The sequence below is a fragment of the Podarcis cretensis genome (assembly GCF_951804945.1).
Source record: "Podarcis cretensis genome assembly, chromosome: 5".
Lineage (NCBI taxonomy): Eukaryota > Metazoa > Chordata > Lepidosauria > Squamata > Lacertidae > Podarcis > Podarcis cretensis.
Window position 1 is genome coordinate 61488430 of NC_137174.1, and position 23595 is coordinate 61512024.

The window sequence follows — 23595 nt, forward strand, 5'->3', positions numbered from 1 at the left end:
GCTGAATTTAAACCTCTCGAGCACATTGCGTGCATGAGACACAATATCCAGTGCACAGGGCTATTGATGATACTATTTTAATGCACATTTGACCAACAGACCTATTCTATATATGTTTACTCAGAAGTTAGTTCCACTGGTTTTTAAAGTGGGCTTATTTCCAAGTAGGACTGGAACAATAGGGTACTCATAATGCAAACCTAAACATCCTAAGGATTGAGTCCCACTGAACACATTGGGAGTTACTTCTGAGTAAAACTGTTTAGGATTGTCAGAATTACTTCCCGACTCTTTGCTTGTTTAAGTAATCATATAAATATGCATGCTCTTGGAAATTGTAATGCATCATGCTTTCCTGAACTCAATGTTATTACAGGTGCACACTTGCTCAAAGGCTGCAATCCTAACCCCACTTACCTGGAAGTAAGCCCCAATGAAATCAGTGGCACTTCTCAGCAGATATGGTTAGTTAGGAGCGGGATTTAAATGGAAGAATTGACATCTGGGGGGAATTACCAAAAGGCGGCACTTGGCACTTTGTACTGGATCTTAGGCAAATAGGTGCTTTCGTTTAAAAAAAAAAGCTCAACAACTTTTGGAGTGTCCTGGCAACCCTACCTATTGTTGCCTTTGACTGGACTTAACTGTCCAGAGGTCCTTTACCTTTTTACCTATTAGTGACTCCTTCCACTCCCATTCAGAGGGAATTGTGAGTTAAACTCCTTAGGGTTATATTAACAACGTGAATAAGTTTCTGCTCAATGAGGTGCATGCTCACTTGGGTTTTTCTCTCTCTTATCAATGGGTAATGCAGAGAGTGAAATGTGTTTGCCACTTGTCCATTTTTCACCTGGACAGCATGGAAATTGCAGATCAATATTTGACGTCTAATGGGTGCCTTCGCTGCAAAAGGCAGTTGGGTTAGGGCAGGGCTTTCCTTTCTCTGCCGTCACTTTAGCAGCAGTGGTACTGCTCAGTTCCAGCGGCGTAGTTAGAGAAGGAGAGAGAAACAATTGGTTAGGGCAAAGTTTGGGTCTTGACTGTCACTTGGATGCACCAGGGCCTGTGGTTCACGCAGCTCTGCTTGCTGGCCTAGAAGTATTGAGGGGAGAACCCCTTCGCCCATATGCTCCCTAAGCGAATCAGTTGCAAAGGAAGGAAGGTGAGCTTGAAGCAGACAGGGGGGACCTACAACAAACAGGGACCCTTCCAATGCCACATTCTCCCTCTTGCCATCCTCCTGGCCTACCTGCGGGTTCTGAACGTGGGTCACACTGTTGCATCTAACCCAACATTCCGTTTACGAACCGGCTCCCTGCCAGCTAGGTAGTTTTGAGGAGGGATGGGGGCCGTGAGCACACAACACGCCCCATATTGCAGGACTCTAACCCCTGACTATCGGCCATGGCGGCTGCGCTTGAGGGGAGTGCAGTCCGATACCTCGAGGGCTGCTTATTACCCGTCGCGGTTTTAAGCGCCTTTGGGGGGCTGCCCCATTTCCTAGCCTGCAGACTTTGGGTACTCCAGACGCTTCAGCGGGGTTTCGGCTCTGCGTTGCTTCCTGGCCTAGAAACCTGCTTCCCTTGTGAGGAGCACTAAATATATACAATTAAAAAATAATAATTGTGAGGGTGGGCGATCGGGCGTTGTCTGTCGGGTCTGGATTCATTTACTGACAGGATCTTGCTAACAATCGCGGGAACCGTGTAAACCCCACTGGATTCACGCTTCGCAATCCTGAACACATAAGCCGTTCTGAACGTGATGGCATTTACTTCGGAGTAAGGGGGTCCAGGGCAACGGTGGGAGCGGGCGCTTTGAGGCCTTGCGACCCTCTCGCTCTCCTCCGCGAAGCTGCTCCGGAGAGAGAGCACACCGTGTTCAATATAGCTCGACACACTTTCCCCCCTTTCTCTTTCCTTCAGCACAAGCCGAGGCGGCATCGGGGCCGGCTCTTTCCCCGCCAGAGGGCGCCGCGGGCACCTGCTCAGGCCTCCTTCCTTCCTTTTCCGGCCGGCCGAGCGCTTCGGGTTTCCGGGGCTGGCTGAGGCGATGGCGGCCGGAGGCGCCGATGCTGTGGATGTGGAGGAGGATGCTTCTCAGCTCTTATTTCCCAAGGGTGAGCGGCTGGGCCCTCGGGGGGCGCAGGAGACGCGAGGTGCTCCCGGGCCTTGTCCCGGAGGAGACCTCGGCTTGTGAGGGAGCAAAGAGGCAGCAGGAGCCTCGCCTGGAGGGGAGCAACATTCCTCATTCTTGCCTGTAAAAAGCGCTCGTGTATCGCTAGCCTCACTCGCACCATACGTTGAAAGCGACATGGTACCGCTTTAATAATAATAATAATAATAATAATAATGGTTCCCCGCCGCCAAATAATTCGGGGAGCTGTGGTTTGTTAAGGGTAATTAGACTGGTTAACCAACAGTTCTTCACAGGGAACTCTGGAAATGCTGGCTCTGGATGGGGGGGGGGATAAGGGTCTCGGCGCCCTTAGAAAAACTACAGCTCCCAGAATTGTTTGCGGGAAGCCCTGTCTGCTTAACGTGGCACCATACTGGTTTTAAATGCACGGTGCTAATGTGCGTTTAATGTGAGTCTTCTCTCCGTTCCTGTTATCCGAGGCAAGTGGTGCAGCAGTTTTGAAGTTGAGCATCTCTGGCCCTTCCCTGGATGGGAGGCTGTTTAGTATTCTGTTGTAGGCTACATATACAATTGTTATATAAACTGTAGATAAATATATGGCTCTGTTTCTGGGGTCCATGCCATGCAGTTACTTTGATTGTTGGTTTATAGTTCACACTCTCAGAACAGCTGCCTTGAGCAAGCAACAAAACAGTATGTTTGTTTTGTTTGCTTTTTGCCTTTAAAAGCAGCATAGGATGCCTTCTTCGTTCCATTGAGATCTGAGGCCCTTTTGAGAGCCAGTGTGGTGTAGTGGTTAAGAGCGGTAGTCTCGTAATCTGGGGAACCAGGTTCGCGTCTCCGCTCCTCCACATGCAGCTGCTGGGTGACCTTGGGCCAGTCACACTTCTGTGAAGTCTCTCAGCCCCACTCACCTCACAGAGTGTTTGTTGTGGGGGAGGAAGGGAAAGGAGAATGTTAGCCGCTTTGAGACTCCTTAAAGGGAGTGAAAGGCGGGATATCAAATCCAAACTCTTCTTCTTCTTTAAGATTCAGGTTTTATATGTGCCAGTACTTTGGAAATATTCTGGAGAAGCATGTGACTGTAATGCACAAATAACTGAGCTGGAGAATGATCTAGTTTTGTAAATTTGGCAGGATGGGCCAGATAATTATTATTGTCTTTACATCAAGAGGTATAATTTGTGTATAACCGGATCTTAATATGGGATAGTAGAATAAATGGTACCACTTCAATCACATGTTTGAATGCTCCCACAGGTACAGCAAAGAGAGGATTCATCTAGAATCTTTCTTTCATATGTTTTCTCAATTGAGTGAGTGGGTTTTATGTGCCAGATCATTCAAAAATAGTATTCTCTACCCACCACCTGAAGTGCTACCACCATATGTGTACCCCGGCTTAAGTGTTACCAGTGGTGGTGTGTTTCTCTGTGCCTTTTGAACTATCAGTTTCTTCCTCACCCATCTTTGCATATAGAATTTGAGACTGCCGAAACCCTTCTAAATTCAGAAGTGCACATGCTTCTTGAACATCGGAAACAGCAGAATGAGAGTGCAGAAGATGAGCAGGAGCTCTCAGAAGTATTCATGAAAACCTTGAATTATACTGCTCGCTTCAGCCGCTTCAAAAACCGGGAGACTATTGCTAGTGTCCGCAGGTGAATAATTTTTCAAATAAATTATTATTTTATGTCAAAGCACTCAGATAAACCCTATGTTTCAAAGTTGTTATAGGCAATGGGTTGACACTTGTCCAAGCAGTTTCTTCTTTGCCTTTTGGAACAATAACCATGTAATTCTGTATATTTCCTCAGCAGTAAGTCCCACTGAGTTCAATGGGGCTTACTCAAAGGTATGTGGGAACAGAATTGCTGCCTAAATAGATGTAGAGTTGGTACTTACTTACATTTATTAAAAGCAGTGTGAATTGACAGAAACATTTGGAAATCTAGTGGGTTCCCTCTTGTTGATGGGAATGCCATCCTTCTGAAATCCTAACCAGATTTGTTAAAGAAGTAACTTTCAGTTAAAGTGATCTATCTAGGAATACTACTGTTACTTTTTCTTTGAAGCATGTTACAATATAAAGCCATGTATTTACTTTTAGTATTTTTGTGATACTTTTGTGTGATCTTTTCATAGACTATATATACCAGGCATAGGCAAACCTGGCCCTCCAGATGTTTTGGGACTACAACTCCCATCATCCCTAGCTAACAGGACCAGTGATCAGGAATGACGGGAGTTGTAGTCCCAAAACATCTGGAGGGCCAAGTTTGCCTATGCCTGATAAAAATAAATCCCTAATCCTTTTTGAGTAGCTGTACTGTTTTTTCTGCAACTTCTGTTCTCTTCTGTATTCCATTTTTTACATACATAGTTTATTTTATTTGTTCCTGCAGTTTGTTACTCCAGAAGAAGCTCCATAAATTTGAATTGGCGTGTTTAGCTAATTTATGTCCTGAGACAGCTGAGGAGGCCAAAGCTTTAATTCCCAGGTGAGTCACCCCAGGTGAAAGGATTCACTTCATGTTCCAAAGGGTTTGTAAAGCATAAACAACTAAAAAGTCAGAGTAATGGTTCTACAGTTGGATTTAAGGTTAGCATACCAGCCAGTTAACTGGTCAATATATTTTCAGTTGACTGCCTATTATTTTGACCATGATGAAGCATCTCTTGAAGCCCTGATGCTTAAAGAAGTGGCCTGCTGCCTATTTAGCTCAACTGTCTTTTAAAAACTCGTTATCTTTTTTAAATAATTGCTGCTACTATGTTTTGTTCTTATTTCTTTTTTAAATGTATTTTTTAACTTTACCTTTGTAGGATAATGCCCAAAAGTACAACCCACATTTGCAGAAATCTTACCTGCCATTGGCTACACCGAGACAATCCTCCGGACCATAATCAAATCAGATATGAGCCCTGTGCTCTTAACACTCCCCCTCACCATGCAACTTAATACATTATCCATAGTTTTTCCCTTTCAGGAAAGCTTGAGCATCAACCCTTAAAAAAAAAGAGAGAGAAACTTAACCATTGCTTGCTCCTGTCTTTCAGCTTAGAGGGTCGGTTTGAAGATGAAGAGTTGCAGCAGATTCTTGATGACATTCAGACCAAGCGAAGTTTTCAGTATTAGAAGGAACAACCAGACCCTCCAAACTCTGAACATGGAAAAAGAGAAATCTAAGAATGTTCATTTGTTTCTATACATCTTTGGACCAGTCCTGACTATCTCTCAGTAGAAAAGAGAAGCTGATGTAGGGTGATGACATGCTTTTAAAAAGGGTTTCTTAGCTCTTTGGACTTGTTGAATGTTGAGAGTTGGCAAGACTAATGAGGCATGAGCCACAGAACTCTGAAAAGTTTGCCTTGATTAGTTTAATATTTGTTTCCAAACTTTGTCTTCCTCCTGGGAATATGCAAAATGTTATGGGGCAGACAGAATGAACATACGTCGCCCAAGATAGGAGAAACTTTTCCTATTATATTTTGAGAATTGTAATAGTAGAATCAGGATAGATAAATTTGTGTGGGTTTTTTTTATCAAAAGCCTGAGTTTTTCTTTTCAACAATAATTTTGTACAATTGTTTGTGAATTAAAGTATAGTATTTCTAATGAGGGGTCTGTGATTTGTGAATGTTCTCATTCACTCATTGTTTATACAAAAGTCCTGTTGTCTTGAGGAAATACTCTGCAAGGGGTGGATGAACACAAGGAGCTGAAGGAATTTGTTGGATTATTAAACTGCATATAATATTTTTGCTGTATGTTGGTAAATTGATGTAAAGTTATTTATTGTATACATACGTTGCTATAAACAATAATTGCACATACAATGGATGTATGTCGGAGAGAGAAAAAAATAATACTTTTGTGTTTTGGGAAGTGTGACTGGAAATGTCAAACTGGGTGAATGAGCTACCATAAGTAGCACTTCTTAGTTTTGTAGTGTGAAAGGAAACTGCTAGCAGAACCATGGGGCTCATAAAGGTAGAAACATGATCCATGCCCTACACTTAGGCGGAAATGCACTAATGCTACAGAAATTGCATGTTACAATACGTCAGTCAGCTGTCATAAATGATAAGATGTCCCTCATCCAGCTGGCAACAGTGACTGAGGAATGAATTGGCTTACTCCATTCTCTCCACCTGCAGAATCACTTCTAATGTTATTTTATTTATTCATTACTCTTATTTATTAACAGCATTTATATGCCACCCAATAACAGTAGCCTACAAGCATTAAAGTGGGACGCAGGTGGCGCTGTGGGTTAAAGCCTCAGCGCCTAGGACTTGCCGATCGAAAGGTCGGCGGTTCAAATCCCTGCGGCGGGGTGCGCTCCCGCTGCTCGGTCCCAGCGCCTGCCAACCTAGCAGTTCGAAAGCACCTCTGGGTGCAAGTAGATAAATAGGGACCGCTTACCAGCGGGAAGGTAAACGGCGTTTCTGTGTGCGGCTCTGGCTCGCCAGAGCAGCGATGTCACGCTGGCCACGTGACCCGGAAGTGTCTCCGGACAGCGCTGGCCCCTGGCCTCTTAAGTGAGATGGGCGCACAACCCCAGAGTCTGTCAAGACTGGCCCGTACGGGCAGGGGTACCTTTACCTTTACAAGCATTAAAACATTAAAATACAGCAATAAGCTGTTAAAGGTTTGCTGAACTAGTCTCTTTACTCAAACCTGACCAAGTGAATAAAACAGGCAAAAGTCAGGAGTCATAACCTCAGCATTTAGTAAAAAAATCAGTGTACAGAAGCAAACAAGTTGAAGCAATCTGATACATCTTGATTAGATTTTTCTTTCTGCTAGACAGTAACCAATAATCATCACTCACAAGCTGCAGCAGTGGAATGATTACACTGGAAAAGCTTATATATGAAACCACTTGTTTTTGTACCAAAAACCTAGCATTTAATTTGTCAAGGAGTGTCAAGATTGGAGTGTCAAGATTTTTTAAAAAAAGACGTAAAACCTTGTAAAATTCGGTCAGATCTCAATCCACTGAGAATCACATTGAATTCCCCCCCCCCCGTTGAATCTTGCTTGAAAACTACTCATGCAATACCACCAGTCATAACATCTTCCATAAGCTTTTTATCTTGTGCCTGAAATATTTAAGGTTGTGGGTTTTTTGTGGGGGGGCTGCCCAATTGTTCTGCATAATGATTTGTAAACATAATATCCTAAACTTCTTGGATTCTACCTTTTCCACATCTCTTAGTAAAAGTTGGGAGGGGGGAATAAACCCTCTGGCTATTCCAATGCAAATATTAAACTAAATTGGGGAACGAGAGCTACTTTATACCACACTTCTAGTGGCCAGATTCTTTTGCCCTTTTGGAGATGCTTCCTATTCCCTTAGTTCCCTTTCCAAATTCTGTGCTGTGACACATTAGTGTGCCAGCTGCAGTGTGTAGGTGTGTCCCTATACATTTCATTATTAAATTTATGTATGTTTCTGTATCTCTTATAAGGGGTTAGTTTAACCTCCGGTTTGCTAGTAAAACTGAATTACTGTGTCACGAAATGATGCTTGTATAAAAAGTGTGTCACCAACATGAAAAGTTTGGAAAGCTCTGCATTAGTTCCCAGCCATACCAAGCTGAGGCTTTTAAATTGTCTTGTGCAGAAGCTATTACCAACTGACAGAGTAGGAAGCACATCTTTTTACTGCCATGGAAATCAGGGATTGCGTAGTTTTACTTTGACTGCAATAGAAGACAAACCAAGGGCTGGTGTAGATTTGTGCTCGTTACTGGAGCATATATAAGGGATACAAAGAGACTTAGGATGTGGCAACCTTGCACCGCCCTGTCTCACTCCATTGGCAATACACACCAAGTTTCCATGAGCAGTGTGGTCTTGATACTTCACCTCCATTTGCACTGGCTACCTATGGCCCTTTAAGCTGTTTTGTTAGGGTTACCTTTACCTTTTTACCTGTTATGGTTAGGATTGGATCCTTAACCCCCTAGTTTTTATCTGCTGCAGAAAATTGTGCAAATTGGCCTTCCTTCCCATCTTGTATTTTTACATCCCAAACCTATGGAATTATTAGGCTTGCCTAAGTCTACTGACTGCATTAGAGATGATAGAAAACCACTGAGGTATTATCTTGATTTCTTGTGATGATTGAGATAACGCATTAATTCATTCTTCGTAAACTACTTTGCAGGCTTTTTTTATTGCACCATACAACCCTCTCCTCTTTAAAAACCGCTTTATGTTTGCTTTCTCTCTTCTCTCTGCACCCCCCAATCTTTCCTGCCAGGACATCAAGGGAGGGGGGCCTGTGGTCGGTCAGGTGTCATTGGGCTCCAACTTCCACCATCCCTGGCCATTGTGCATGCTGGCTGGGGCTGGAACCCTCCTTTTCTCATTCCTCTTCTAGACTATAATCAGCACAGACATAATCCTTCTAAAAGTCAAAGAATCACCACTATTTGGAGACCTTTTGGGAAGTCTAATAAGGATTTAAGCTGCCGCTCCGGCTCCCCGGCCTGCTTTCCATGGTAAGCCCTTCCCTTTCCGCCACAGCAGCCGGAAACCCGTCTCAAGAAGATGTCGTCACTTATTCAGAAGAGGCACGCGCATGCTCTGCGCCTTTGCTCTCCTCCCTCCCTTTGGCTGGCCCCTCACACGCGCGCGCGTGATGACGTCGTTCATGTGCACCGCCTCCGGTCGCTGGTGGGGAAGATGGCGGATGGTGGCGACGGCTCGTGAGGCAGCAGCTTCCGGGATAGGCGAGCTCTAGGTTTTTGGGCCCCGCGTACGGGGCTCTGTGAGCGGCTGCTTTGTGAGTTTTTCTTCTTGAGGCGATTGGCGGTGGGGAGGCAGGGGTGCGGGAGGGAAGGAAGCCCGGCGACCCGGAAGACCGCCGCGGCTTCCGCCATCTTTAGGCCGCGAGAGGTGCCGCTGTTACGCTATTGGCGGCGGAGGGGCCTGTGGCTGAAAGCCGGGACAGGAGGAGGACGTTGTGAGGAGAGCGGGAGAGCGGCCGGCGTGGGGTTAGGAGCGAAAGTTTCAAAAGAGCCGCAAAGTCTTCAGTCGAAGCCCGGTAGGGGAAAGCCGACCATCCATCTGCCCTGCTGTTTCGGGCGCAATAAGTAATTTCGGCCTCGCCCTAAGATCCACAAGAGTAGCTGAAGAGTGCCTTGGGTGCAGGGTAGCAGCTGTGTGGGGGATCGGCGCTTTGGGATCCTTTCCACTCAGAGCGCACCTCAGCCACTCACTCGCTAGGTGTCCCTAAGATCAACGCCGCCTTACCAACCTCATCTCGTTTGCAAAGGAGGGGTGTGTGTGATTATGATAGGCCACCTTACAGGGGTGTTGTAAGGGCCAATCACTTGTAGATGTGTAGGACGCTTTAGGGACCTTTCTTAAGGTATGCTAGGTAGATGATAAATACATGCTTCATATAATTATTTGGGAGTGTAACTTCTTGGTGTATGAACATGCAGGGTTTCAAGTAGCATTCGATGTAAGCAAAACAAGTAGCACCTATAACTGTAAGAACAAGGTCAGGCTGTGTTCCCGAGTGCACTATTTGGCAGAAGCTCAAATGAGTACAATGGGACCTAATTTGAATAAGCATGCATAGGATTGCGCTGTTGCTGTCAGTTGTTAGTTTAAGAGCCAATAAGATGTATTAACAATGCAAACATATTAGATATATATTTCCATTGTGCAGGAATCTTACGAATATGTTAGGAAAGACTAATACTTTTGCATTTTTTAAATGTTAGAACAGCATATGCACTGAGAAATTCAATGCAAGTTCCAGAAATTGCTTAGGATCAGATTTTTTACCAGTTACACTCTTATGTTGAATAAGTACTTGCTAATTTATTTTATCAAGAAGTCATGATTCCACAATTTTCAAAAATACTGTGTGAGTAGGGCCAGTGTGTGAGTAGGATCATGCTCAGACAACATTCCTGCCATGTACTACTTGACATACATGCATTTGTTATAAAAGTTTGTATATAAACATTTGTTATAAAGCCTGTAACTTTCTAGTTTCTAATATATTCAGTATTAAAGTAAATTTCACATGTTCTCAGAACGCAGGTGTCTACTTTAGAATTAACTGAAACTTAATACTACAGAATGTTTCAGTTGAGTGAAATGTTTCAGTGGTGCAGGAAGTTAGGATGTAAGTTTACTTTAAAACTTACATCCTACCTTCCTGCACCACTGAAACATTTCACACAACAATGTTTGAGACAAACATTACATTTTTGCTGGTAAGCCATAGTTTTGTTCATCTTAAAGTAGAATATTAATAAACCAATAAAATGCTGCAGATTTTATTTCTAATGCTTATTAATCATACATAGCTTACACTTCAAATGGAATAGTTTAATCTGTTAGTTGAAATAGTAGCTATCATCTCAAATATGTAAATATGATACCCTTTGAAATAGTTATGTATTAAATTCCATGTTACATAATTCTGCAAAAGGAATTAGTTTGACTTCTTAATTTTGAGCTTTTATTTTTATTCCTGAAATTTGGATATAAAGCTAATTTGTATTAATTGCATGAACAGTTTTGAGTTGTTCTGCAAACAAATCCAATGGGGAGTGGAATGCCCAGAGAATGCATAGTTGGTACACTTACTGAGCAATCCTAACTAGGCATATATGCAAGGATTTCCAGGAAACAGACACGCTGATGTATATATTATGTAAGTTGAATTGCACCCTAACTGCTGCTGGCCATGGTGGCACAGCCAGAGTTTGGGTGTCCAATATAAACCTTCAATTTCTGACCTTTCCTTGCCTCTAGTAATTACAGTTGCATTTTTGGTGGTATAAATTAAAGCAAATTCTGTGCATGGGACAAATGAATGAATGAAATTAGGGCACCATGTAACTTTTTTTATCTCTCTGTTCAAGACATCCATCTGCACCCTTAACATACACTATTTTGTCCTTTAATTCTGGTAGCTTATTTTTGCCTCAGTAGGGCTCTCCCTTTGCCAGAGTTAGTAGGTATGCCAGAGTAAGTAATGTGCACTGGCCAAAGTGTGCAGTCAGCAAGTGGAGAGTTATGTCTCATCCCAATCTCTCCCACCTGGTGTATCTGGGGGTTAGGATTGCACATTTAAATTTTGACATGTTGAAATATTCACTTTGTCAAACAATCTATGATGAATACCATCACATTGCATGCTCTCTTTAGTTATCCATATGTTAAAAAAAAAGCAGGAGTATCAATACTATCCACTTGAATCAAACTTGCTCTATAATTTTTTTTAACTACAAGTCTGCTGCTCATTAAGTTATGCCTTCACTTTACTGAAATATTCTAACAATGCCGGGCAAACCCAGTACAGTGGTGCCTCGCAAGACGAAAAGAATCCGTTCCGCGATTCTCTTCGACTAGCGGTTTTTTCATCTTGCGAAGCAAGCCCATTGACGGATTAGCGCTATTAGCGGCTTAGTGGCTTATCAGCTTAGCGGATAAGCAGATAAGCGGCTTAGAAAAAGGGGGGGGGAAAACAAAGTCGGAAAAACTCGCAAGACATTTCGTCTTGCGAAGCAAGCCCATAGGGAAATTCATTTTGCGAAGCGCCTCCAAAATGGAAAACCCTTTCGTCTAGCGGGTTTTTCGTCTTGCGAGGCATTCGTCTTGCGGGGCACCACTGTAGTGACTTTCTGCTCACAGAGGCTTGCTTTCTATGAATGGAAGGAATTTTGGTCCCGCAGAGACTTTCGTAATGGGAGAAGTGATTTTTGATAGTTCTCCTTTCCCGCCTGCAGTGCCCTTTCAACTGTTCCAGAGGGATCTCCAACCCTCTTGAATATATTTGGGGAATTGGCAAAAAGTTCTTACCCACCCCTTCTTCAGTCAGTGGATGATAGGAGCACCCTTCCTGTGTCCAGATCTAACCTGCTGGTTTGCCTCACAGACAGTTCCTCTCTGCTTTATGGAGGAAAAAACCATGCATATATTTACTCAAACTAATAATAATAATATTTACAGAATATCTAAAAACATCATAAGAGCAACATCATCAAATAAAACCCTGATACAGGAATGCCTTCAGGTGTCTTCTAAAAGTTGTGTAAGTCTTTAAAAAAAAGGAATATTGTTTATTTAAGTTGTGCAATTCTTTATCTCCTTGATATCTGAAGGGAGGGCATTCCACCGGGAGGGTACCACTACCGAGAAGGCCCTCTGCCTGGTTCCCTGTAACTTCGCTTCTCGCAGTGAGGGAGCTAGCAGAAGACCCTCAAAGGAGAACCTCAGTGTCCAGACTAAGGGATGGGGGTGGAGATGCCCCTTCAGGTATACTGGGCCGAGGCCATTTAGGTTGCCACATGCTCTGTTACTGAGAACTTTGTCAGTTGGAGTGCTGCTGTTCCTGACAGATACTTTCAAAATGTCTTCTATTTGGAAGACTCTTACCAATGGCTCGCTCCACTCTTCACCCCATCCTGCATCAGAATGCAGAAGGAGTTGAGGGTGATTCAGGGTGTATCATTGTTTGGTCTGGAAGATGCCTAACTTTTTTCTCTATTTTTTGTCGTGGTCTTGTGGGTCACCTCAAGGCACACTGGGGATCAGAGTCATTGTTTATTTTAAATATAATTACTTGAAGATCCAATTAATTGCAGAATGATTTTATTATAAGTACATTATCTGTAAGACTATAATCTTAGCATAAAAAATTAGAAAGGCCCAACTAATCAGATGAGGAATCAAATCTAGCAGACGCATATTACAATTTTGAAATTTGTCTCACTGTTTCACCATTCCCCTGAAAATGAGATTTGGTGTGTGTCAGAGCTGCCTCCAGGTCCCAGCTCACAGAGGACCAACGCTAGGCTGTAATTATGTACAAAAGTCTTTATTGAGATTCAGTTTCCATTTTAAAGCCGCAGCGTGCAGCTCTACGTCTCGACCTTAGACCGGCGAAGTCCCGTCTGAGTCTCCTCCCCTTCCACACCAGTTTAAGACCCTCGCCTTGCTCCACCTCTTCCTAAGTTCCTTTCTCCTCTGGGCCCTCCTGCCCGCTAGGGTCTCATCCTTCCTGGACTCCTCTGACGCTGACCCTGACGATTCTTGCCCCTCCTTCCGGCGGGCTTTAGGACCTGGTTCCCTATCCGGGCTACCCTCTGTGCCGCTCGCCTGTACCTTTGAACTTGGCGCGCGCGCCCAGCCTGCAACTTTCCTCTTGACCGTTAACTCGCTCTCCGATGGAGGCGTGGTCAACCCTGACTCATCTTCTCTCGCTGGTGGTGCATATGTGGGCTCTGACACCTGGGACTCCTCCCCCCCACTACGCTCTGGTGGGGAAGCTGGTCCTGATTTCCAACTGCTGCTCTGGGAGTCCCCGCTGGCCCCTTGCTTCTGGGGTGTCCCCCTTGGGTCCCACCTTGCACTGGCCATAGGCACCCCCTTCTGTGAATCTTCCGATTCGCTGGAGAGGCTCATGGAATCCATCGGGCTGCTGTCATATTCTCCTACGCTGCCCTCGGATTGCTCCCCCTCGCTCTCCATCTCCTCTCCTCCCTGCGCTCCCGCTGAGTCCCTGACAGTGTGACTTCTTAATTAGTTGTCTTCAACAGTGTATTGAGACACTGTGGGGTGGGGTGATTGTTGGACTAGGTTTGAGAAGATCCAGGTTCAAATCCCTACTAAGCCATAAAGCATTTTAGACCAGTCACTATAACTGAAGACCAATCTACCTCACAGAGTTGTTGTGAGGATAACATGAAACTATAGAAACCATCTACCCTGCCTTGAGATTCTTGGAGGAAAAGTTGGATATAGATTTAGTGAATAATATAGTTGTTGTGTGGAATGGGCAAAATGTAATTGGGTCACAGTAGCTAGCCACGTAAATCAGTATGCCCATCTGTAGTTTGTCTTGGGCATGTAGTAATTGATATTTATATTACGTTCCAGGATCTAAATATTTTAAATAAAAACTCATTACAACAAATTTCTCTGAATGGAACCAGTTACTTGAATTATGGCTTTGCAGAAAAGCTGGCTTTCTAGCAGTCTTCAAGGAGCCTGCTCCAGAGTAAGAAAGAAGCCCTGGGAGTTACAGTCTGTAGAGATTTAAAACCAGTTTTGCTTCTAATTGTAAATAGTTAGTGTCTGGGGGAAATGCCTGGCTTTCTGAAGTTAGATGGGATTCATTATCTTCCACCTTGTTCTACAAATATTTTGTAGAGCTTCATAATTAAGTTACCTTTTGCACTCTGGAGAGGTTATACGAGGGCACGTACATTGTTCCTAAGACATGCAGGGTTTATAATAAGAAAATGACAAAATTCAAATTGTCTGCAGAACAGTTCATTGAAGAATAAAATGGGATATTTCACTTTGGACATTTGTCTGCATAAAATTCAGGTCTATTTCTATTTAAAGAAAGTGATTGCACATGAAGAATAAATATTAATATGCAAGAATCCTGACTAGCAGCACAACCCTAATCATACCTATTCAGAAGTAAGTCCTATTGAATTTAATGGGATTTACTCTCAGGTAAGTAGGGTTAAGTTTGCAGCCTAAGCAACAAGTGCTAGGATTTAGAAATATGTTGAACTTGCTTAGGTGCAGATACCAGGTATGTTAAACTATGCCATGTACACTTAAAGTCAGATTTCAGTGGTACAACATCCCACACTTAACCCCTAAAATGGGACTGCTCTCAAGCAGGAAATGTGAAACATAGTATTCATCAGTGGACTAGCTTATGTGCAATCAAATTACTGATTAATCTGTTGCAGAGAATCTGTTCGAATCTGCAATCTTTTTACTAGTAATATTCATTATAATCCATCAATATTCATTTATAGCAGGATGCTAAAACCATGGCTTGTATAAGTGTCCAGAAGCAAATTAGTGTCCTAAGCCCATTGTTCAGCGTCTTTATAAACTGTTTGGACAAAGGAATTGAGAGGATTCTCGTCAAATTTGCAGATGACACCAAACTGGGAAGCATAGCTAATGCCACAGAAGACAAAATCAGGATTCAAGATCACCTTATCAAATTGGAGAACTGGGCCCAGACTAACAGAATGAAATTCACTAGGGACCAATGTAAGGTTCTAAAGTTAGGTAGGAATAATCAGATAACACAAATATCAAATGGACACATGGCTTACCAGTAGCACATGTGAAAAGGATCTAGGGGTCTTAGTAGACAACAAGCTTAACATGTGTCAATAGTGTGATGCAGCAGAAAAAAATCAAATGGCTATTATAGGCTTACCAACAGAAGTATAATGTCCAGGACAAGGGAAGTAATAGATCACTCTATTCTGCCCTGGTCAGACCACACCTGGAATACTGTGTCCAGTTCTGGGCACCAAAATTTAAGTAGTATATTGGCAAGCTGGAACATTTGTAGAAGAGGGTAACCAAGATGGTCCAGGGTTTGGAAACCAAGCCTTATGGGCGAGAGCTGTGGGAGTTCCAGGAACCTGAAAAGGAGGAGCCTAAGAGGAGACCTGATAGCCACCTTCAAATATCTATAGGGTTATCTCATGGAAGATGGAGCAAGCTTGTTTTCTCCTGCTCCATAGGGTAGTACTCGAGCGAATGGATTCAGGTTACCAGAAAGGAGATTCTGACTAAACATCAGAAAGCTTTGTGACAGTAAGAGCTGTTTCACAGTGGAACAGATTCCCTTGGGAGGTGGTGGACTTTCTTTCCTTGAATGTTTTTAAGCAGTGGTTGGATGACCATCTGCCACAAATGTTGTAGTTGAAATTCCTGCATTGCAGGGGTTAGACTAGATGACCCTCAGGATTCCTTCTAGCTCTACAATTTTATGATTCCATGATTCAAAGGAACAATTCTGTGTACTTTTGCTATAATTTTACTATCTATATGGCACTACAAATGTGAGGTCCAAGCACCTCCTTCCTTTCTCATTTTTGAATTCTACTCATTTCTGGTTCCCAAAGATCCAACAAAGCATCTTAAAAGGAAAATATGCTGTGCTATATATTCTAATGGATCTTAGATATATTATATTGATAATGTTTTTGGACTGCGGTTTTAACTACAGATGTCCAGAAATGTTTCATAGTTATACCTTGCTTTGGAAACAAAAGATCATATATAGGGATTCCAAACCCATTTATGTGATATTTATCTTGTATGTAACTTTCACACAGATGTTTTTGTGCCCTTGCTGATGCAATTCCAGAATTGATCTTGGTAACACTGTTCTGGTTTTTTTGGAAAAAATTCTGGCATTCTAAATATATTAGAGTCTGATTTAGCATATTTATACAGTACAGTGGTACCTCGGGATGCTAACAGGATCCGTTCCAGAGCTCCGTTCACATCCCAAACAGAACGCAAGGCGCATGCGCGGATCACATTTCGCTGCTTCCATGCATGCGCATGACGTCATTTTGAGCATCTGCGTATGCGCGAGCGGCGAAATCCGGAAGTAACACGCTCCGTTACTTCCGGGTTGTCGCGGAGCGCAACTTGAACGCGCTCAACCCAAAGCACATTCAACTCGAGGTATGATTGTACATGGTATAATAATTTTGTTAATTACCCATTCATATATTTAGTAAGCATAACTAAAAAGAAATTCTGATTTTATGTGCTATATAAATATATCAAAAAAATAAATTTTCCAAAAACATTGTAACTGAAAATACACAATCTTATTTGAAATTTATATTTAAACAAATCCAAAACTTTAGTTGGAAATTATTTTTACTATAACAGTTATAAATATTCCCCCAAATGGAAACTCTGTAGTACAGTGGAACTGTTCAACTTCCAAAACATTTGAAAACCGAAAATCAAGGGATGGTCAGCAAAATCCATTGAAAAAATGGATAAACGTGCCTTGGAAGCTTTCAACGAAAACATTCACTTGTCGATGTTCAGGTTCTGAATTGTTCTTCAATGAAGTCGTTTGAGAACCGAGATTCCACTGTATATACCATATTTACTTTAATGTGCCATCGAATCTAATGTACACCTCAATTTTCAGAACCTTGAAACCAAAAAGTATTTGCTGGCGAATATAAATGTGCTATTGAATCTAATGCACACTTTAATTTTCACAATGTTATTTGGCAAAAAAAGGTGAGCGTTAAATTTGAGTAAATGCTCAAATTATATAATGTACTTCCTTATATTGATTACAATTTGGCAAAAAATTAAGGCACAGGAAACTTCTACTAATTTTAACTTACTTAAAAAAAACTACATCATCTTCATACAGTGGTACCTCGGGTTAAGTACTTAATTCATTCCAGAGGTCTGTACTTAACCTGAAACTGTTCTTAACCTGAAGCACCACTTTAGCTAATGGGGCCTCCTGTTGCTGCCGCGCCGCCAGAGCATGATTTCTGTTCTCATCCTGAAGCAAAGTTCTTAACCCGAGGTAATATTTCTGGGTTAGCGGAGTCTGTAACCTGAAGCGTATGTAACCTGAGGTACCACTGTATTTGACTCTTAGAGCTAGTCATCTGAAAAAGTTAATTAAAACTTTGAAACTGCCCAATTTTCCTATATCAGACATTGCTTGAAATAGAAAAATCTCTTTAGGATTTTTTCCATTACACACAATTTTATGTGGGAACTTTAGTGGTAGAGAAGGAAAAATAAGTAGCAGTAACCTGAGTAGTGAAAGAGAAGATCACTAGTCACCTCTGCTTAATTCTTTGTAAGACTGTTCAGATCAGTGTGATTGGTTGGTCTGCACTTAATGCAGGTAATCTTATGTAAGGCTGTTCAACAATCATTTCTGTACTGAGTTTGTAGGCTGTAGAAAGCCAGTTCTAATACTAGTGTTACACAGCTTCCAGCTTCATTGAGATGTTAAGTCTGTGTGAGCAGCTTGTACACATCCCTTTGGATACTCTACCACCAAAAATGAATGAAAATAATAATAATGTGTTATTTTATAAAAAGTAAATGATGTATATAAAGCAAATACATAGGCAAACTGTTTTTTTCGGGGGGGGGGGAGGGAACAAAAAATTCAATTTATCTTTTTACAAAAAAGCCTTTTTTATACTTGTGTGTTGGCACTTTCAGCTTGCAAATGCAACAGTGTTGTGCAGAAGAAAATTTGCCACTACTACATTTTCCATTGACAAAGACTTGTATAAAAAAGTATTGTTGGAAAAAGAGAAATAAATCCATAGCATAATGAATAAATGAATAATTTTTGTCAAGAAACTGTCCCTAGGAAGTATGTATGTGGTTGGTCTGGGTGACGTATTGATACATCACCCAGGACCAGTTTGAGGGCCAGAGTGTAATGGTGCCTTCACCCGGTGGTATATCAGAGGTGAAGCCACCACTGCTCCTGAGATTTCACTGGCAATGTACCATTGGGTGAAGGTGGCATTACACTCTGGCCCTCAAACCGAGGGAGGAATAAGCCACAAGGTACCTTGGCACGCCAGACATTGGTGGTAGAGGGATTCCCTCCACTGCCAGAATGCGGAGGAACAAGCTCCATCATGGCTTAGCATGTCATCTGAACCAAGGCTTATGCTTAAGCTGTCTTTGGAGCAACCACAAACTGTAACCTCCTGGTGTGGTATTTATGCAACATATCTACAGTGTACAACACTACAAGGCAGTGGTGGCCAAACTTGGCCCTCTAGCTGTTTTTGGACTACAACTCCCATCATCCCTAGCTAACAGGACCAGTGGTCAGGGATGGTGGGAATTGTAGTCCCAAAACAGCTGGAGGGCCAAGTTTAGCTACCACTGCTATAAGGAGTTTCCTGTGCTCCTAACACAGTACACTTTTTATCATTTAGAAACTGAACAAAGTAAATGAAATCTCAGCTTATAAAGGACATCATAATATTTATAGGAAGATAGTACTGCTGGTACTTAGTGTTCATCATTTATATAAAACTTTTATTTTTACAAAGTACTCTGTAATCTCTATTGACACATTCACAACAGCTCTGAGCAGGACACTTGTTTCTTTGCTACGGATTGGAAACTGGGGAAGATTATTGTCAGGGAACTGCCATCAGTTCAGAGGCGGGAGATAGAGGGGGAGTTGTTAGAGGGAGCCTCCAAAAATCTTGCGAAGCAGTTCCTCTTCCAGTGAGGAGGAAAGCCCCACCTCCAGTGGAGAAGAGGTGCAAGGGGCAGAGGATGCTAGAGAGAGCCTTAACACTGCGCCTGAGCAAGCCGGAGAGGAGGGAAGCACACCCCTGCCATCCTCGGTCATGCACAGTAGTTTGAGGTGCAGGGAAGGGCGGAAAAGGCTCGGGGTGACGAAACTTTTATGTTGGGGGAGGTACAAAAACAGATCGCTCCCAGATTCTGCTAGCGATTGAGCCAGACATGAACTTATGACGCTCTTCACTGTAAATAGCTTGCACCAAAATAAAGCCTGTAAAAGACAGGTCGGAGTCCTGCCTGGTTACTCTCGAGCAACCACAAGAGCATCTGACAATTATCTTCCATGGCCCAAGGTGAAGCTTGAACCCAGACAAGGCCTTTGGTATACCCACTGGCTTCTTAATCCATGTTAGCTATATTTTAGCTAAACAAGTAGCCTCTTGCAGGTCTTTTACATGACATCAAAGTTGTTGAAATTTGACATCTGAATTTTCAAGCAGAAATACAGCAGATGACTAATTTGGAAGTTAAGCATTTTAACACTTGTATTGCAACAGATGGTTAAACAGTTTCATATACATAATAACTGCAAAATTATTTCACTCTAGCCTGTTTCTTGAATCTTGTAAATTCTGTAATTATAAGCTGTTTAGAACAAAGATGGGAAATGGTACTTGTACGTAGTAAACAACTGAAATCATCATTTTTATAGTTTGGTTGCAAAAGTAGTCTAGTCCCTTTTGTTTAGAAATGGCTTGCCATTGATATTATTGGGGTGACCCAGAAATTTAGTATTCTTACTTATTTCTTCTTACCAGTTTTCTTTTAAACATACACCTTACATTTGCTCCCTGAAAGTAAAATAAAGGTGGCTGTCACAAAATATTCCAGAGAAATGCCATTTTGATTTTGTTGGTGGTTCTAAAGGCGTGTCATTGTCCCCATATGGCCTTTATATATACAGAATAGGCAGCATGGATGCATTCCTGTGCAAGACTATGAGAGAGGGGGAAAGTTAAGTGTGTCCTGACAACCTTTACCAGCAGCTGCTTGGTAAAGGGAAGGGGAAGGAGCTGAACTGGTATGTACGAGTCACTAGATGCAGCCCTTATAGGATTCAAGGACTCTGACCAGGCAGTTGTAGCTGGCTCCTTCCTCCTCAGTCCTCTTCCAGATACAGTGTGTCATAGGATCTAATACCATCATTTGCTACCCCTCTATCTTCCAAGAGGCATTACAGTGGTACCTCAGGTTACAGACACTTCATGTCACAGACTCTGCTAACCCAGAAATAGTACCTCAGGTTAAGAACTTTGCTTCAGGATGAGAACAGAAATCGCATGGCGGCGGCGGGAGGTCCCATTAGCTAGAGTGGTACCTTAGGTTAAGAACAGTTTCAGGTTAAGAATCGACCTCCAGAACGAATTAAGTTCTTAACCCGAGGTACCACTGTATCAGAGTATAAGGACATGTTCCAGCCATGCAACAACACTTAGATGTGATACGGCGCCAGTGAGGCGGGTGGCCTTGGGAGAGCTCAAAGCCCAGAGAGAGAGGACAAAGAGCTGCATTTGGCTCTGAAGCCTGAGGTTTCCCACGACTGGGCTAGATAACGTCCTGTATTTTCTTAGGGAAAAGATAAAAGGCCAGACTGATGAAACCATTTTTCATATGTATTTTTATTGATTTAAATTTGTATTCCAGTTCTTCACTGAAGTCCTTGAAGTGGCTTATAACATCCACAATTCTGTTAAAAGCCTTACAGTGTAATAAGCATAAAAAAGAAGTTAATCCAAGAGAAGTGAGTGTGAGTGGGGGAGAAAAGACATTAGAAAACAGAAATATAGAATACCAAGCAGATTGAAAACTTCTGTTTAAAAATAAAAAATCCTGCCACACATAGAATATGTTAATTTGGAAGAGAGCTGCAGAAGGGACTGCTTGGAGCTGTTCAGAAGTAGGCGTATAATGAGACCTTTGCCTGCAGCCTCATCCCCTGAGTTCTCTCTTACAGTGCAGCTAGTGCTGCTGTGATGGGGAAGGTGACATCATAGCTGAACCCAGGAGCTTGTAGTGATGGTGTATTTGCCTGCCTGCCTCCAACAGAACCATTTTAAATTAGAAAAAATAGCCTTAATTTAACACTGACAATAGTTTAACAAACAAGAAATGAGCTTTCACTTTACAAGTGGAGTGTAAGAAAATTCATACGATGTCCTTCTCAAAAATCGAAGTCAATACTTGTCTTTGGTTGTAGCTAAATACTTATTTAATATAGTATTACTAGCTTGTGCATTGCCACATACAAGGTAATTACTGTGTTACTTTGCTTCTGTGGTGTGTGAGATCAGTTACTAATAGTTTTAATTGACTCACAAGGGAGTACAAACCTATTCTGGGAAGCCATATCCTGTTTTCAGTATTGCATTGTACATTAGTTGTACAATAGGAGGCCCTATTGATTGTTCCACCACTCTCAGAAGCTGGTGGGTAAGAGTGGGAGAGGACATTATCTATAGCAACCCCTAAGTTGTAGAACTCCCTCCTTGCATGGATGTGTCTGGCATCTTCCTTATATAGCATTTGGCAAATGTTGAAGACACGCCTCTTTACCCTGACTTTGGATAGCTGATATGTATATTTTTAGGTCCCACCTTATTTCTGTGATTGTAAGTTGTTTTAACTGTTTTTACTATTGTGTTTTAGTTGTTGTAATGGCTCTGGGGCCTAAGGTGAAGGGTGGATGATGATGATGATGATGATGATGATGGATAAAATATTTTTTCATAAGTTTTAAATTCCCTGTTAATGATGGGCTAATGTTGCACATGTTTAAAAGCTGCCTTGTTTATGTGAGAAATTCTAGTACTATTTAGATTTCTTATATCTTGGCATTCCTAGTTGAAACCTTCATTTTTAATTGCTTTGTTTTAGATCTTCCAAAGCAAAAGACACCATGGCTACAGAGATTGGATCACCGCCGCGGTTTTTCCATATGCCAAGGTTTCAACACCAGGCCCCTCGACAACTGTTCTATAAGAGACCTGATTTTGCTCAGCAACAGGCAATGCAGCAGCTCACTTTTGATGGAAAACGTATGAGAAAAGCTGTGAACCGAAAAACTATAGACTATAATCCTTCTGTAATCAAGTATTTGGAGGTATGTTCAGAACCTGTTGTACCTGCAATTGTTACAAAATGTTTTAGCTTAAAAGACAAAAGAAGCAAATAATTATTAAGCATGAATTTCTAGTTAGTAGAGATTTTGCCAAATAGCTTAATAGATTTTGAAAAATAGCTTAAAATGCTGAGAGTAGCTATGGAAAAGGAGGGATTCTGTTCCCAAGTCTGAACCATTTCTCACTATGCACTTAAAAATTTCACACCAAAAATGCCCTAGAAAGAGGAAAAAAATTATACTTCTTATCAGCCCTCAGGAGACTAATAGAAACACCAGTTCATCTTTCATATCAGGTATGTGAAACCTAGGGAAACAGCAACACTTAGAACTGTTGTTTACTTTTCCTGCCAGTGAGAGGTTACTTTCCTGCCCTCACTAATGAATGTTTAAGACTCAAGCACTAAGCTTTAACTGTGGTCTGATCTCTTTAGAGCACAGATGTGTTAACCTGTGGGCCTTCAGATGTTGCCAGACAACAGCTTCCATCATCCTTGACCATTGACCATGGTGGTTGGCCTTGGGAGTTGGAATCCAACATATACCGTATTTTACACTCTATAGGACGCACCGAACCATAGGAGGGGGAGAACAGGATTTTTTTTTCTTGTTCTCCCCTCTAAAACAAGGTGCATTCACCCAAAGCCTCCAGAGTGCAGCGGGAGTTCCCGCTGAGCTCTGGAAGCTTCAGGCGGCTACCTTGGAAGCCTATAGAGCGAGAGGGGTCGGTGCGCACTGACCCCTCACGCTCTCCAAGCTTCAGTGAAGGCATCCCGAAGCCTCTGGAGTGCGGCGGGAGTTCCCTCTGGGCTCCGGAGGCTTCAGGTTCCTTTCAACCTGCTCTTTGGGGCTGGCGGGGGGAAGAGCAGGTCGGGGAACAGCGCAAAGGCTGCGCGCAGCCTTGCCGCTGCCCCCCGAGCTTGTGGTGCTGGCGGGGGGTAGCGCTGCTTTCCCCCGCCGCCAGCCTCAAAGACCCCTGAAGCCTTTAGAGCGCAGCGCAAGTTCCCACTGCACTCCAAAGGCTTCAGGCTTCCGGGACAGCCTTTGGAGCCTCCGCAGGGCAGCGGGGTGCAGGCAGCCCTGCGGAGGCTTTGCGCAGCCATCCCCAAGCTAGAACAGCGAGGGTGAAGGCAGCACCCCGCTGCCCTGGAGAGGCTTTGCGCAGCTAACCCCAAGC

The 23595-nt window shown here is 42.7% G+C and overlaps 2 protein-coding genes across 2 annotated transcripts in view; both read left to right on the forward strand.

Moving 5' to 3' along the window:
* The first annotated feature begins 1799 nt into the window (after positions 1-1799).
* On the forward strand, positions 1800-5758 carry POLR2D (RNA polymerase II subunit D). The gene is made up of 4 exons (XM_079978492.1): positions 1800-2119; positions 3620-3800; positions 4545-4640; positions 5200-5758. The coding sequence occupies exons 1-4, from the start codon at positions 2053-2055 to the stop codon at positions 5276-5278; spliced, it is 423 nt and encodes a 140-aa protein (XP_079834618.1). The 5' UTR covers positions 1800-2052; the 3' UTR covers positions 5279-5758.
* Positions 5759-8781: 3023 nt separating this feature from the next.
* The window catches only part of WDR33 (WD repeat domain 33), a 54140-nt gene continuing 39326 nt past the window's right edge, over positions 8782-23595 (forward strand). The window contains exons 1-2 of the mRNA XM_079978483.1: positions 8782-8939; positions 22175-22400. Coding sequence (XP_079834609.1) covers positions 22197-22400 — 204 coding nt within the window. The 5' untranslated portion in view covers positions 8782-8939; positions 22175-22196. The remainder of the gene's footprint in view (positions 8940-22174; positions 22401-23595) is intronic.

Coding starts and splice junctions, on each gene's coding strand:
- POLR2D (XM_079978492.1), top strand. CDS start 2,053: ATGGCGGCCGGAGGCGCCGATGCTGTGGATGTGGAGGAGGATGCTTCT. Junction 2,120..3,619: donor TCAGCTCTTATTTCCCAAGG/GTGAGCGGCTGG, acceptor CTTTGCATATAG/AATTTGAGACTGCCGAAACC. Junction 4,641..5,199: donor GCCAAAGCTTTAATTCCCAG/GTGAGTCACCCC, acceptor CCTGTCTTTCAG/CTTAGAGGGTCGGTTTGAAG.